Below are 17614 nucleotides of genomic sequence, written 5' to 3' on the forward strand. Positions count from 1 at the left end.
AAGAGTGGGTCCCAATACTTCAACTATAAAGGATTCTACCCCATTGTTCTGATGGTGCTTGTGGATATTTACTGCAAAATCATTTGGGCTGATGTCGGCGGTACTGGATCAGCATCAGATGCGCAGATATACAATGACTGTGAGCTGAAGGAATGTGCTGAAGATGGTACCCTTGGTTTCCCTGACCCTGAGCCTCTTCCCAACGACAACCAGGACGTGCCTTACTTCTTTATCGGTGACGATGCCTTCGCCTTAAGACCAACCATGATGAAGCCATACAGCCTCCGGGGAATAACAAATGAGCAACGCGTCTTCAACTACATGCTTAGCCGAGCAAGGAGGGTAGTAGAAAATGCATTCGGCATCCTGGCTAACAGATTCCAGGTTCTGCTAAGTACCATGCAGCATCACCCCTCCACTGTCAAGCTCATTGTCAAAACATGCGTGATCCCACACAACCTCATTAGGACCAGGTAATTCATGTTTACATAGCATATGTTATCTCTATATCTATAAAACTGAGGAAGTGTGTATTTGTGTATGGTTGTTATGCATTTCCACAAACTCCAACAGATTCCATTCAAATTCTGTAGGATTATGGCTTTTTGTCCAAGTTAGGTCATGGGCTATAAATGTTTTCCATAACACTTCCGATATTCGAAAAAAACCGATAAATCGATATCCCTTATGGGATTTTCCATTCAAATCCACTCAAGTTTAAGGCCTACAGGGGACGCAAATTTCCACTTTGCCCCGGGCGCTGTTTACCTCCGCTACGCCACTGCCGAAAAATCCCTGATTGCAGAACAAATCGATAATTAATTTCATTCTTGCACTTCCCACATAAGCTTAAACGCAATTTCTTTTTAATTGCTCGCCCTCTTACCTTTTCTGCTGCTGCTTTCCTGCTTTCCTGCTTTCCTGCTTTCCTGCTTTCCTGCTTTCCTGCTTTCCTGCTTTCCTGCTTTCCTGCTTTCCTGCTTTTCTGCTTTTCTGCTTTCCTGCTTTCCTGCTGCATTTGTGTATAGTGCTTGTGGTGCATGCGAGAAATTTAAGGTGTTAATTAACGTTAACATGACGAGATCGATCCCGTGCATGCAGTTAATTAACGCCAATTAACGTAAAGATGACGAAATGGATCCGGTGCATGCAGTTCACGCCATGCACGCTTTTTGTGCATGACCTCATTGCGCGTGTCCTATTGGTTGCTCAAGGTCATTGCCCATCGCTTTACTTTCGCACCGACCACTCACGTGTGGTTTGGGATGCAACTCATTTGTCATTGGTCGGGCTATGCCGAGTTAAAACGTGTCACATTTTCTCCTGTTCCGCTATTGTCCGGTCGCATGTTCAGTGCTGTGGACCACCCATTATCCTTTTTTCCTGTGATTGTGCTTCTACTGTTTCACGTTCTGACGTCGTTTCTTAAACGTTCGGAGGAACAATCCTGAGCTCGGCTGATTTTCAAATGCCGTTCGGTTACACTAACATTACACTTCCTATCCTGAGTTATTACTTTTGCGTTTAACCACTCCCCCTTTTTTACATATTGTTTTTTTCGATATAAACCCCAACATACAAATTTACCCGTCTATGTCGTACTCTACCCTTCAATTTTTTTTGTTCCAAAAACCGTAGTTCTTTTCAATCTCGGTTTACCTTTTTTGATAATGCCGCCTAAAAAGATGGTTTGTCTTGGGCGTCGGACAGCGTTAGCCATGACTCGAAGGGTTCTAGGGCAAACGTGTCGCTTGAGGAAACTGCCGCCCGACTTTCACAGCATGCCCTGTGCGCAGCGGAAATCAGGGCTTCGGAGGGCGATGAACAGCGGGCGGTTCGGCTTTCCAGGAACGCTTCTGGAACAGCTCTTTCTAGGTCTACTGACTCCACAAGAGCAACGCGTAAGGTTCGACGGTAGTAGTCAACGGTGGGACAACATCCGTCGTGCCCAAACAAACAGTTTTGGTTTCGAAAAGCTTTTCAGTACGAGGCCGAAGTTAACTATTCCATGCATGGTGACATACAAATTGGTGAGATGCGCTTCACCTGCCAATTTTGTTTCTCTCAAGTGGGGTGGGGAGTCACCAGGGATGTGCTGCTCCAACAGTAAGGTCAGTCTACCTCCACTTGAGGAACCACCACAGCCTTTAAGGAACCTGCTTGCAGAGTCTTCATTGACTTCAGATAGTTTCCTTAAGCTCATCAGGAAATATAACAGTGCCTTCCAAATGACCTCGTTCGGGGCGCATGTTGTTAGGGAAGTGGGTTGGATGCCTACGTTCAAAGTTCAGGGTCAGGTTTACCATCTAATCGGGTCGTTGCTCCCTTCTCAAAACTGTAAACCTTCGTTTTTGCAGATTTACTTCATTGCTGACTACAACAAACAGGCCGATGCACGAATTGATATTTTCCCTCCAACTGAGGACGACGAAGAACATGACACCTTAGACAGGGACGTGCTGCTTAGCTTGCAACGCATGCTGCACGAGAAAAATAATTACGTTCGGAGTTTTAAGTGCACCTTGGAGTCAGCCCCATCCCCTACTTTTTCCGTTGTCATTGACGCGGATAAGAGGCCTGCGGGGGAGCACGCCCGCCGATACAATGCCCCTTCATATAAAGAGGTCGCCATACTTCTCCATGGGGACCAGCATAAAAAGCGGGACATTGTTTTGCACAGTCGCGATAGCCGTCTTCAACGAATCAATGAAACGCACCGGTCATATGACGCCCTACAATATCCGCTCCTATTCCCTTGCGGTGCAGACAGATATCGCTTCGGAATTCCTCAGGTTGAACCGAGTGATCCAACTGTCTCGACGTCAAAAAATGTGTCATGCATGGAGTACTACGCCTACCGCTTCATGACAAGGGCTACAGATTTCAACCCTCTTCACAGGTCGCGCGCTCTATTTCATCAATTTGCAGTTGATATGGCTGCCAAAATGGAATCAGAGAGATTGTGTTATATCAAACTCAATCAAAACAGTTGCACTCGGACTCCTACGTCCATTGCGTGATGGTGTAAGGAACGAGGTCGACCCTCGAAACTTAGGCACTGTTTGCATCCTTCCGTCAACCTTTGCGGGTGGACCGCGATACATGCATGAACGTACGCAGGATGCTATGACTTATGTCAGGCACTATGGTCGGCCCGATTTGTTCATTACATTTACGTGTAACCCATAGTGGTGGAGCTATGCTTATTGTGGCTTTCAGCAGCTATTCAGGATATTTGCAAGAAATCCCGAGTAACGCCGGGCTTTACTGCTAGTACAGTATACAATGCAATTTAACTTTTAGCCTATGCTTATAAAAATTATATGATTTACCTTAAATGTTATATGTATCATTATATTACTTTTTATTGTACAGCACATTAGAATATGTTTTTATTATAGGTGTGCTTTATAAGTAAATAAAATAAAATTCAAATTCCAGGTACCCAGGACTACAGAAGCTGCAGCTTGACCCGGCAGAGAATGAGAAACGCGACCTTGTTCCAGGAGCATGGCGAGAGGGACATCACTTGGAGGACACAGAGACAGCTACTGGCCACAACACTGCCTCCAAGGACGGAAAGAAACAAAGGAATCTCCTCAAGCACTGGGTTAACTCCCCAGCTGGCGCAGTTCCGTGGCAAGATAGGATGATTTAGATATTTGTATTACTGCATTGTTCAGGCAATAAAGGACCTCAGAGACAGTAACATTTCTCTTGAAATGAACATCATTTCATTGATTTACAAAGGATAAAGACATAAGGGATGAGGCCATAATTTATTGGCTGCTCTTAGAGCACCTTTATTCTGGACATTTCCATGTCTGTCTGTCCGCGAAACTTTGGTCAAGTCTAGGGGCTAAACCACTCAACCGATTCCAATGAAATTTGGTAGGTAGGACCTATATTTCTGGGAATCGTGTGCTTTCCAATATGGGACTTCGGGCCCTAGCAACGGCATAGCAACGGCCCTTTAAAGTGGTCAAAAAATCAAAAAAAAAATCGAAAAATCGAAGCTTAGAGTTCTGTGTGCAATCTATCCAGCTCCCTTCATGCCAATTTGCAGCCCTAACAAAAAATATTGGTAGGAGGAGATAGGTTTTGGGCGAGTACATGTCGAACATTTCAGAAATGGTTAATTGCGAATATCTCTAAGAGAAAGAGTCTGATTTTGATGAAACTTGGGTGAAATGTGTACAATGTGGCTAGCATGTACACAAAAATGAATGGTTGCTATGCACACCTCCGTTGCTCAGCAACAGCTAAAATACTTTATTGTACATCGTACACTTATTGTGGACTGTAAAAAAAAATCAATACCTCCGAAACTGGACCTCCGATGGACCTGTTTTTTTCTGTGCCCAAGGAGAATGTCTTACAGCATTATCTAAAAAAATAAAATCTTTAGCGAATAGATAAATGGGATTACCAGGGCTGCCATTTGTTAGAGTCTCTTTGGAAACATGCCTGAAATTTCACAATGCGGGTTTCTGGGCGCAAACTAAGAGGGCTGTGATGATCATATTTATTGTGCTAAATTGATTGATAGCATGTACATGAATATCGGCTAGTCGCGTCGGCCAGCTTTCCATCGAGAGCGAGTAGCCATGTCGCCTACCGGCTTGTTATTGTTAATTATTGTTTATGAATTAAATATTTAAAAAATAACATCAACAAACATCAAGAGTTTGCTCAACTTTTATTCAGTGCTCTGAAAAATAATGGAACATGATAACACTGGTCAAACATATATACAAAATGGCACAAACATGGCCAAAACAATGTCTCTGCAAATCTTGAGAAGTACGCAACTGTCACTGTCACTGTATCTAGTTGTTCTTCTCTGGTGGTGGAGGTGTCTTCAGCTCCCCACATGAGGTGCTTGCAGCAATAGGATCACTGGACAGGTTGAGCATTCCTGAGAGTCCAGAGATGTTAAACATACTCTGACTGCTAGTGTCAAAGGCGCTTGGGCTCTGGTTCAGTACCTGGTCAGCAGAGCCTATAGCAGCAGATGCAGAGGGGGAGCTTGGCTGCTGCGTAATCAGAGGAGGAGGAAGCTGGAACCCATGTTGAGGGGGAGGAGGCATCAGCGGCTGGTACTGTGGCTGCAGTGGCTGCTGCATGTACGGGTCCACATAGACAGTTGTCTGTGAGCCCCATGCTGACGCAGCCTGTGCCTTGTGTCTCCACATGTGGCGAGGTGGCTGGTACGTAGCTGGTGCTATACTTGTTCACACGGAAGCAGGAGCAGGGACGGTGTGGACTATGGGAGGTTCTTCCTCATCACTCTCCTCATCTAACAGCTCACTGAGGATTGGGGTGAAGCGTGACCTTGCCTTCCGGAACTTGCGTTTGGACATGCTGAGCAGGATGTCATGCATGTAGTTGGCGAAGGCTACAGTGGCTGTGATGGGCTGAGGCTGTGCGAGAACTTTGAGGAGCTCCCCAGACTCGCGCACCCTCTTCTGGAGTGACTGCAGCAACTGGTCATCGCCGTGGCCACGCTTTCCCTTACCCTGTGAGGATGAATAGGGGACACGGGAGGGCGTGCTGTCGTCACCAATCATGAGCTCTGCACAGGCAGCCTCAGCAGCCTCGAGGTCCCCGCTGTGTGCTGCAATGGTTTCCTTTACTGCAATTATGACAATTGATTAGTAAATTACAAGGCAAAAATAGGAGGCAAATTCCATGATTTGTAGTAATCAATAAATAAGATCTGTAGTACAGTAAAACGAATATAAATAAATATTAGTATTGATATTAATATGTGTTTATACTTGCAATATTGACGGGCTCAGCACGATGGTGGACCACAGTCTTGAGGAAGCCGAAGTTTGCCTTCACCCACTGCTCCCTCTCTGTCATTTTGGGGGCGCTGTCACTGCTCTTGTTCTTGTCGAGACAGGTGTGGGTGTCTCGCAGGGACTTGAACCATCCTTGACGGTGCTCGACAGACTTCACCATGGCCTTGCCTTGATCCTCCCAGAGCTTTGCGTCCTTGTCCACCCTCCGGTAGTCAATCTTCTTGATGTCCCAGATGATGGCGTTCTCGCGAAGGAAATCGCACATGACCTGCTCCTCTTGGAAATCAAGACAAAACTGTGTCTTCTTGGCCCTGTTCTTCGCAAGGGTTGGCTGAGAGGAGGTGGAGGCCACGGACGCAGCTATCGATGCCACCGACGATGCCCGAGAGGCGTTGGAGCCAGCCACCATCCTCTCCGTCAGAGGGTGAGTGTGATGGGGAGGGTTTTGGTGATGATGCATCCTCCTTGCGTTCGCGTCCACGGCTACGGCCAGGAGACTTCTTGGCAGCATTCTTTGAAGTTTTCTTCGGCATGATGATGATGTTGACACTTCGATGTCCAGCTTGGTTATGATTAAAATCGTCGAGCGGCAGCGTCCATTTTAAATAGTCGAGCAGCAACGATTTAAATCGTTGAGCGGCAGCGATTTAAATCATTGAGCAGCAGCCTAAGAATAGCCTACGCCACGTCATCGTCGACGATACGCTGCCACACGCTATGCATACGTTAGACTATCGTTGGGCATAGGTTGTGGACGCCTAAAACACGCTAATCAATCGTTGGTATAACTTATCTATAAGTTATCGAAGCGTTCTGTGTTGATTACTTGTACATCATGCAATTTGTCCAAGTCGTTTTGAATACTTTAAAAACTGAAACAAAAAAATAGTTCATCGTGGGAATGAGGAAAAAAAAATAGCCGAAAAGAACATCGAACAATGGTGAAAAGTAGTCTCCTATTCGTGGACGTAACGAGGATGCATCATCACCCACACCCTCCCCATCACGCTCACCTACTACTACTGAGATGGACCTACTACTACCAATACTACTACTACTGACACACTCACCTAATACTACGACTACTGATACTGCTGACATTGACATCTACTCAACATGGAGTCTGGAACACTGACGGGTTCCTCTTGTGAAGCCCATTTGTATATACCGATTACCCTAAAACGCTGCCAAATCGCCATTATACGGTAGATGTAAGTTTGTAACACGTTCAGTAAGTTCTGTGGTCGTCCGGAAGACGTCAATCAAATATGTCTACATACATCAATGTGCGTTGGAGATACGTTACACATAGGTTCAAAACACGTTACTCATAGGTTAGAAATAAGTTTCGGGTATGGATCTTGCTGTCACACCACCAAGACATCAACGAAGACATTCCAGTCAACGTGAAATCTGCCGGGAGCTACAGTTATCAAAAGGGACAGTCTTTCGCATTCTTCAAAAATCTGACTTAAAGTACTACAGAAGAATGAAATGCAATATTCTTACAAAAACACATCAACAAGCACGAGAACAAAAATGTCAGGCATTGATAAATCGATTTGAAGGACACGAGAAGTGGAAGCAGGTGTGGTTTTCCGATGAAGCAAGCTTCAGTCTTCATGCACCTCTCAACCTTAGAATGATCGCATTTATCGTGCTGTTCAGGTTAAAACAAACATTTCCGAGGATGATCTGCTGGTGGAGATTGATAAACAACAGCCTTCAATCATGTGCTACGGTGCAGTCTCCTGGCATGGTAAAACAGAGTTGCGATTTGTTGAAGGGGATGCTGCTGGACAAGAACATTTTCCGTCGTACAGAAGAAAGAAAAAACAGTGAATCAGCTCGTGTATAGAGATGAAATGTGCACCCAAATGTTCCACGACATAAACCAAGTAATGGGAGGAGATGAATGGACATTGCGACAGGATGGAGCAAAGGCTCAGACAGCCACGGACACTGTTGCCTGGCTCAGAGTCAATACTCCTGACTTTATTGAACCGAATGAATGGCCATCCAAAAGTCCAGACCTCAACGTAATGGATTTTAGCATTTGGGGTGTACTGTTACATCAACTTCAACTACAGAGGAGAGAGGTCACGGACATTCAATCCGTGAAAACTGTGTTGACGGAAGCTTGGAACAATATCCCGCTTGAAGTTATCCAAAGGGCGACTGGAAGTTGGTTAAACCGTCTACGCCGTTGCTCAGCGGCCCACGGAAAGCACTTTGAACACTACATTTAACGTTTGCTTTTGTTTTGTTTCAAAACAAATTGTATCTTTGTTTTACACTACATCTAAATTTGCTTTTGTTTTGTTTGAAAAGAAAGTGTATCTTTGTTTTACACTACATCTAAGTTTGCTTTTGTTTTGTTTGAAAAGAAAGTGTATCTTTGTTTTACGCTACATCTAAGTTTGCTTTTGTTTTGTTTTAAATAAACTGTACCAAATTTCCTGGTTTTCTGTGGGGCACCCTGTAGTATAGATCTGCAAAAAAATTTTCAGGCATCACACGTTCTGGATATCTGTAATTATTGTTTTTTTTCCAACCTCTTATTTTGCAGTATGATTAGAAGAATTCATTAATTATTTGAGTTAGAATATTGACAAGCTACTTGGTATTGGTATGTACTTCTTTGTTCATATGCAGCACAAGACTATGGGGTAGCACAATTGGCAGGAATTTGGAATTTGTTCATGGTGCCGGTGATAGCTCGCTCATTCTTGACGAAGGACACTTTTGGATCTTTCACATCCACCAACAAATTCTGGCAAATGAGATTCCCATTTAACATTCATCCGAAGGACAGCACACTCATTGTTGAATCACCCTGCCTGTGAAACACCGGGATGACCGTTTAAACCTGGATCGGTATTATAACCGATACATACTCATATGTTTTTTTTTAAGACTATCCTGTCCTTTCTGGGTTTTGTGTTATAATTTATCGTTTTTTAGACTTCAGCACATACAGTATATATATATATATATATATATATATATATATATATATAGATATATATATATATATATGTATATGTATATATATATATATATATATATATATATATATATATATATATATATATATACATATATACATATCTTCTTCTTCTTCTTCTTCTTCTTCTTTCGGCTGCTCCCGTTCGGGGTCGCCACAGCGGATCATCCATTATGATCCGCATAGTGATTTGGCACATGTTTTACGCCGGATGCCCTTCCTGACGCAACCCTGGTCGCCTCTTACGACACACAGGGATATGGTACACCTATTCTAACCGGGGCATACACCGGGCCCAGTACAACTGGTGCTCATTTCGCCGACCTCGGAAGGATGGTCGTGGCAGGCTGAGTCAACCCCCTGGTGTTTTCGACTTGGTTTATATATATATATATATATATATATATATATATATATATATATATATATATATATATATATATATATATATATACATATATATATATATATACATACATATATTAATTCAGTGTCCCAACGGGGCTTGAACTCAGGACCTCTTGGGTCCCAAGCCACTGCCCTTACCACTGCGCCAACACCAGGCATATATATATATATATATATATATATATATATATATATATATATATATATATATATATATATATATATATATATATATATATATATATATATATATATATATATATATATATATATATATATATATATATATATATATATATATATATATATATATATATATATATATATATATATATATATATATATATATATATATATATATATATTCCACTCCCGATTTTTTTTTTTTTTGAGAGTTCCACTAATGCAAAGCACTTTGTTCTTTCAATTTCACATTTTCCAACACAACTTTTCTTGTATTCACACTTCAATGCTTTTTGAAGGATATCTATAAATGATTTCTCGGTCATCATGATTGGAGCAATAAATCAAAAACATCATTGTCTACGGAAACTCAGCAGAAAGGAATTGGTGGTGCCTGGGAAATGTGGGCGGATTTACACGTCAGAGTTGCTCGGACTGCTCATTTGATATATTGCAGAAATTGATCATCAGATGGAGGCACGCCATCTCGAGTGCCAGATAATCCTCAGAGAGACTTTTGACTTTGGATGCTTGCCAAGGTATCATTGTCTTCACTCCCACTGTCTTCGAGAGCTAATGTCTGGCTAGATTTTACAAGCTCCTCTGACAGGACAGATTGCTCATCATAGGAGGTTTCTGCATATTTTGCAAATGACAAGCTGTGAACAGATTTCAGAGCCTTCCACATTTCTCTCGCCAAGTTCCTAAATTGAGCTAGTTTCATCCTTGCCTCAGAGTACATGAAAGAATGACACAAAAGGCACTGGTATGTGTATTGGTAAGGAAATCATGGGTTCCGGTCTAACCCATTGCTCCTTGATGGTAAGACACTAACTAAGTAGTCATTCAAAAGCACAATAACATTTATGTCTCAGTGGCAGGGATAGCTATTCTCTCTGTTCCAAGGTTTTCAGCATTGCATCGCACAAGTAGAATGATATGTTTGTATCTTGTCTGCCTTGTCTGTCTCAGAGGCCGAAACGAGTGTTAATACTCAATTATTCGTTTGTTTAGTGAAGTCCGTTGAGACAAGAGCAACGGAAAACAATAACGTACTTTTTTAGATTTTTATTTCAGGTGAAATGGCCTTTGTCTCCTTTTCCAGCTCAATTTCCTTGTTTTGTCCATATGTCCCTTCTTATTATGCTTCCTGTCTATTCGATTTTTGCTTAAGTCATCATTCCTGACTGCCCGTTCCCCTCTGCTCCATTGTTGGTGAGATGGCCTGTCACCTGTTGTTCATCTCTCTTCTGAGCCTTGATCTCTGTTAAAGAAACACAAATGCTTTGTGCTGTGAGAAGTGCACTTTCCATTGACCATGATTCTGAAAGCAACACAGCAGAGCTGTTTTATTCTCAACAGTCACAGAAAAGTCCTGACATGTTGGAGTGGATAGATGGGAGTGAATAAGACAGAAAGTTTACCCCTTGAGATCTGTGTTTTCTGTCATTTGCAGTGAGAATTAACCTTAGGTGATATTCTGCAACAGAGATCCCTTTTAATTATAAATTGTATATAAATAGCATATCTGATCGAGGGTGAAGGTTTCTTTTAACATGGTTTGATGATGAACATAAAAAAACATAATTGCTTGTGTGCGTGGATTTTTAGGTTAGCTGGAATTGGAATTCCAGATAAGGTATTGGCGTCGTGCACCGTCAGTCCATCCGTCCGTCTCTGATTTAGACTTATCCGGTCAAACCACTGGGCTGATCTGGCTGAGATTTTACAGCAAGGTTTTGCTCCTGACTGGTAACAAGAATTGCAAAGCTCGTTCCAGTCAGGTGTCATTAAGTAGTTCAAAATGGTGAACTTAGTAAATGCCTTCAAATATCTTCTTCTCTAGATGCACCAGTCAGAATGCTACCAAATTTGGGTGATAATATTAGGTCAGGGTAGGGATGTTAAATTTCGGAGGTCATGCCAATCACATGACCGGAAGTGTGTCAAGATGGCCGACTTCATCAATTTTTGGAAAATTGCATAAATTCCTTAAAAAATCTTCTTCTCCAGACCCACCAGTCAGAATGCTATCAAATTTGGGTGACAACATAAGGCCAGGGCCCAGATAAGCTTCAGTTCCAGTGGTCCTATTTTTAAAAAATGCATGAAGATGAGAAATATGGCAAACCATTGAGGTGAATGAAGGTTTGAATGTTCTCCATGTCTCATTATTTTCCTCTCCTGTACTGTATATTATATAAGTTATCTTTTGACAAGAGTATATTATTGTAACATTGCACTGGGCCATAAATAATCCAAATGGTGCAACCAGACTTTCCAAATTTGCAGGTGACAGAAAGCATGGAGGTGAGGTGGATAGCAGAGGGGGGTGGTGATCATATTCAGGAAAGTATTGACATTTGCATCGATTGGGAAAAAGATTGGCAGATGGAATTTAACCTGAGCAAGTGTAAGGTGTTGGGGATGGGAAAGAATAATGAAAATAGAGATTACAGGATGCAAGGGGTAATTTTGGAGTGTGTCACGCAGGATCTGTGGGTAGCAATAGATACGAACCAAACCCGTGCTCCGCGTGAAGTTTCTAAAGTGAGGGTTCATTAGGATGTCAATATATCCAGTGTTCACAATGTGATTTATAGAATTTCTTTGTATTCAATGTTTCTTGTTAAATTTTTTTGTGTCAAATGCACCTTCTGAGGTAGTCAGCATGTGCAGAAGAGGGTTTTACATTGCAGACGCTGTTTTCTCGGAGTGGCATTACTCCTCTCAGCGGTGACGTCACACGTCGCCATGCAAAAGAATGTAAAAATTAGAAAATCGCCAAAATTCCAAAACCTGTCCGTCTGTCATGATCTCACATAGCCTATGCTGTACATTAGGTCACAGAGCACCCGCATGCCGAAAGTGGCGACAATCCGTCTGGCAGTTTTGGAGGAGAAACATCCACAAAAATATGGCTTAGCGTATTAATATAATATTAGGAGGTAAGCAAGTATCACAACGCCAGGCAGGTGTAGGTAAAGTAAATCGGGTTTTAGGTTGTATTCGGAGGGGGATCATTTATAAATCAAAAGAGGTGGTGTTAACTTTGTATAGGAATTTAGTGAGGGCCACATTTAGAATATTGTGTGCAGTTCTGGTCACCACAATTCAGGAAGGACATAGATGCCATGGAGAGGTTTCAGCGCAGGGCTACGAGATTGATTCTGGGCTGAGCTACACTCAGCTATGAGGGGCTGCCGAAGGAGACAGGGCTCTATACACTAGAAAGGAGGCATTTACTACGAGATATGATGGAGATGTTTAAGATAATGAAAGGTAGAGATAATATAAGTGCAGATGAATTACTCAACAGAGTAGACAGTGATAAGACCAGAGAGTAAAGAAGAGGAGAGTTAAGACGGTAGCAAGGCAGGGGTCTTTTCCTCAGAGAGTAGTTAATGCATGGAATGGCCTCCCTGGAAAGGTAGTGGCAGCAGAAAAAAAGTAGATAAGTTTAAATTAGGATTAGATTTCTACCTGGAAGTAATGGCGATGGAGGGGTATGGGGTTGTTGACAGGACTTTTCAGTCGTTTGAGCATTGATGGGTGATTGTGTGCATGTGTACGGAGTGCTGTTGGTGGGGGTCTCGTCAAGAGGTGTTGTGTGGTTGATGTGTGTTTCTAACCAAGCCCAATTTCCTTTCCCCTGAGGGGAAGAAGCAAAGCAAAATAAACAAAAATATATTTCCAGCGAACTATACCGCTGAGGATGTTTTGCATTAATCAAATACTCCCGAAGAATACTTCACGGAATCGGGAATTGATTTTTTTATTGTTTTTTTCATTGCCCGATTTGAATGAAACTTGATACTGCACACCGCAGGAGAATGGTAAGTAAGGTGGCCCTAAAATTTTTGCGCTATTGTGTACCGTTTTGGCTGTATTGTGGGAACATACATTCATACACGATGAGAGTTTTATTATTTATAGATGGAGAAAACCCCACAAATATCTGCGATTATAATATGCATGAAACCCAAGAAGAAAACACAGCATGTCTGGCCACAAGAAAGGAACAATGAATCTTATGAGGTGCAAGTGCAGACCAGCATTAAATTTGCATGTTATTAAATTTATTGTAAATTTTTCACTTTGGAATTGATTTCACAGGCATATTTACAAGGAACTTCAACACAGGAGGTGGCAGGTAGGCCATTCAAGCCTTTGTAATCATATCGACATATTAGTACCCCTCCCCCCATTACTATACTTCCAGAAACCTATCGAACCCAACTTAAAAAAATTTCCATTGACTCAACTATCACTGCCCTTGCAGTAAGACCATTCAATGCATTCTGAGTTAGAGACTCCTGCCTTACTAACTCTTTTATTTACTCTCAAACGGTGGCCCCTTGGACTGCCAGTGTCCATTCTGCTGAAAAAAAAATCTTCAGCAGTTATTTTATAAATACCCTTCATTATGTTAACCATCTCTATCAGATCTCTTCTAACTGCCTCCAAAATAATGTATAAAGTTCTTTCTCTTTCAGCTGATTGTCATAGCTTAGTCTAGCAAGGCACAGGATACATCTCGCTGCTGAACGGTGTACCCTCTCTGTGGCAGCTATCTCCTTCTTCAGATACGGTGACTAAAACTGAACACAATATTCGAGATGAGGCCTTACTCAATTATTGTATTGTTAACACTACCTCTTCTGATTTATAATTGATCCCCCTATGAATACAACCGAAAACCATAAGAGCTTTACCAATGGCTGCCTGGCACTGTGCTGTTTTCCAAGCACCCACATCTATTATTACCCCCAGATTATCCTTCTCTGTCACATGCTCTGACACTGCCCTTGCATTATATAATCACCATTTTCATGACTCTTACCAAACCCAACACCTTACATTTCCCTATATTGAACCGTAACTGTCAATATTTTTCACAGTCATTAAAAGTAGCCACACTTTCTTGAAGTTGATCACACCACTCTCTGCTGTCCTCCAAGCTGAGTGTCATCTGCTAATTTGGAAAGCCTACCTTGAACCCCACAGTCCAAATAATTGATCTAAATTATGAATATAACATTGGAGAACTGATCCCTCATGTTCACCACTATTCAAATCCACCCAGTTAAATATCCTCCTGTTCACAGCCACTCTTTTCTCCAATCCAGTTTCCAATCCAGTTGGCTACTCCAGCAGCCACTCAACAAGCCCTCAACTTTTAAAACCAACAGCATTCATTGTGATACTTTATCAAAAGCATTTTGAAAATCCAGATAAACTATATTCACTGCAATTTCCTCGTCCACACAGTCAGAAACTCTCAAAGAACTCCAATAAATTTGTTAAACATGAGCTCCCCTGAGTATATCCATGCTGACTATCTTTAATTAGTTTGAAATTATTCATGTGGTTCCCTATCCATTCCTTAATTAACATGTCCAACAACTTCCTTACAACTGAAGTCAAATTAACAAGTCTTATAGTTACCTCCGCCAGCGAAGGTGGACAGAGGTTGTGTTTTCATCCCTGTCTGTCTGTTATCTGTCGATTTGTCCATCAGTCTGTGAGCACGATATCTCAAATAGTTATTGACATTTTCGGATAAAACTTGGTGGACAGGTTGTGTGTTGTTTTCACCCCATTTTGTCTATCTCTCTGTTTGTGAACAGGATATCTCCAAAAGTTGTGGACAGATTCGGGCAAAACTTGGTGGACAAGTTGGGTGGGTGCGTGACAAGGAGGAAGTGATTAGATTTTGGTGAAGATGTGGATCCTGATCCAGACACTATAATTTTTAAGTGATTCTTCACCATTGAGATGAAGGGCCAAAATACAATCTATAGCACCATATCTCAAAAAGTTGTGGAGAGATTCGGACGAAACTTGGAGGATAATGTGGGAATGTGATAAGAACAAATTGAATAGATTTTGTTGAAGATCCAGACCCGGATCTGGCACATTAGTGGGATACAAAACATCAACTGTTCAAAAGAAAAAGGATAAAAAAGGACATTGACCCCTTGCTGCCTATCCCTACCAGCGATGATATCAGGAACATTTCCCTCATCTGCAGCATCTCCACCCTCCTCTCATCTAAACTAGAAGGGCACTCGTTAGAACGCATACCTCCTCCAGGCTGATTAATTTACATTTTGTATCCGCATCTGGATTGGGACCTGAACTAAAATTTAATCAGCTTGTTTTTTTCGCCAAACCAACTCGTCCACCAAGTTTCATCAGAATTCGTCCACAACTTTTCAGAAATCCTGCCATATGTCATTTTTGGCATTATCTTTCAATGGTGAAAAATCCCTTTAAAAATTTCTCGGATCTGGATTCGGATCCGGATTCAGATCTTCACCGAAATCTAATCATTTCATCGTTATCATATACCCAAGTTCCCCCACCAAATTTTCTCCAAGTCCTTCCATCCATCCGGAAATTTTTGAGATATTTTGTTCACAAACAGACAAACAAATAGGGAGACAGGGGTGAAAACATTCTCCATCCACTTTCGTTGGTGGAGGTAAAAAGCCTTTTTTTCCCTCTTCATTTTCCATAATTGTAAACTTTCTGTTTAGCCAATGACCATCAATCAGAAAACACCCCTTAAGCCCTCAAAAAGATTCCCAACTCTTGCTAAACCCAAATGCATGCTTTAAACACTATTTTTACAACCAGAAATTAACATCTATCACTCAACTTGTGAATTGCTCCATACTTGTGAACTTTCATCATTAACAGAGCTGTCAAATCGGTTCAGCTGTCTTTCCATAAGGTCGTGCAGAAATATACATGGCTTATAAAACATCATCTACATATTTGATTCATATTTCAATCATAAAAAGCCATTTCGTAATAATACTTCTTCATTAATCAACCAAAAGTTATATTTATCACCAAAATGTCCTCTCACAAATATATATATATATATATATATATATATATATATATATATATATATTCCCAACTTACAGCTTGATGTATTGATCTCTTTATTTGTGAATTGCTTTTGAAGGCTGCCCAATGCAATCAAAGCTTATAGTTTTTTCATACCAGGCAAATGGAATAAAATAGCAGTGGATTTGATGGTGTAATCATGTCAGAGTTTACGGGTTCAAATCAGACTGAAGACAGCAGTATTTAGAAGTCACAATAGAATCTAGTTATGGGACTGGCAGGATAGCCCCGAGGTGGCACACTCGCCCATGAGCTGTCAAGCCTGTGTTTGAATGTCGACCAAACTATAAACTGTCATCCTGCTATTTCGCATGCGGAGCCATGCATTAATGTGTGTGCCATCACTTGGGTGGACGTTATCCTGGTATCCCATCTACCAGTATTAGTTGGTGGACATTAAAGATGCCATGGTGTACTTCAAGATAAGTAGCTGAGCTGTCACTACACCCTGGCCAGATTCTAAATTCCTGCCTTGAATGACTGCTTCTTTTTTTTCTTTTTCGAATACATGATTGAGGCTTGTGGGAGAGCTGAGCAGAATGGAAGGGAACAAAATGGAAATGTGGAAACATAAACAGTGGAGGTGAGAGTGAGATCATGTGGAGGGGGAGAAGGTCACATGGGGTGAACAAGTTAAACACAAGCTGAAACACAGCAAGAAGACGAAGGGGAAAGTGGGGGTGAAATAGAAGAGGAACAAACCAACTGACAACTAACAAACAAAATGAGGTGAGGGTGGGGGGGGGGTTGAAATAACCTGGAAAAAGGGTGTGCTAGGGAATTGAGTCATTTGGGAGAGAAGACACCATGAGTATGGATGGGGAATGAGCTAAGGTAATAGTGAACTGCTGTCTTAAAGCCGTGGATGGAAGAAAGAGGTACAGAACAGACGAGGGAAGTTGGTTCCCCAGGCGAGAGCAAAGAGGAACAAATGAATGGAAGTGAGTAGGCAATGGCAAACCACACAGCAAAACCCTTGCCATGAAACAGTTTCGGCAGCACCAATGATCTTGAAAGATGATGGGACATATCTCATCGATCATATCTCATCATTGATAATTTAAAACCTGAAAGCCTGATGGTGGGTTCACGGTTAAGATGGCTGGTTTAAAATCTTCAGGTCTTAAGTTAAAGCCCCTGTCGTTTCGTTAAAATAACACCAGGTGGGTTGACTCAACCTGTCATCCTTCCATGGTCGGCAAAATGAGTAACAGCTTACTGGAAACATGGGGAACTGCATCAACGGCACAGCTGCACTTCCAGAAAATTATGCAACCTGCAGCCACAG

The 17614-nt window shown here is 41.8% G+C and overlaps 1 protein-coding gene across 1 annotated transcript; it reads left to right on the forward strand.

The window, feature by feature from the left end:
* Positions 1 to 51: 51 nt before the first annotated feature.
* LOC147008645 (uncharacterized) lies at positions 52 to 3696 on the forward strand. The gene is made up of 2 exons (XM_085863813.1): positions 52 to 473; positions 3442 to 3696. Exons 1-2 carry the CDS (start codon positions 52 to 54, stop codon positions 3656 to 3658), a joined length of 639 nt encoding a protein of 212 aa, XP_085719939.1. The 3' UTR covers positions 3659 to 3696.
* The last annotated feature ends 13918 nt before the right edge of the window (positions 3697 to 17614 follow it).

This window comes from Eptatretus burgeri, chromosome 18, assembly GCF_056783735.1.
Source record: "Eptatretus burgeri isolate ZD-2024b chromosome 18, Ebu_testis_v1, whole genome shotgun sequence".
NCBI lineage: Eukaryota > Metazoa > Chordata > Myxini > Myxiniformes > Myxinidae > Eptatretus > Eptatretus burgeri.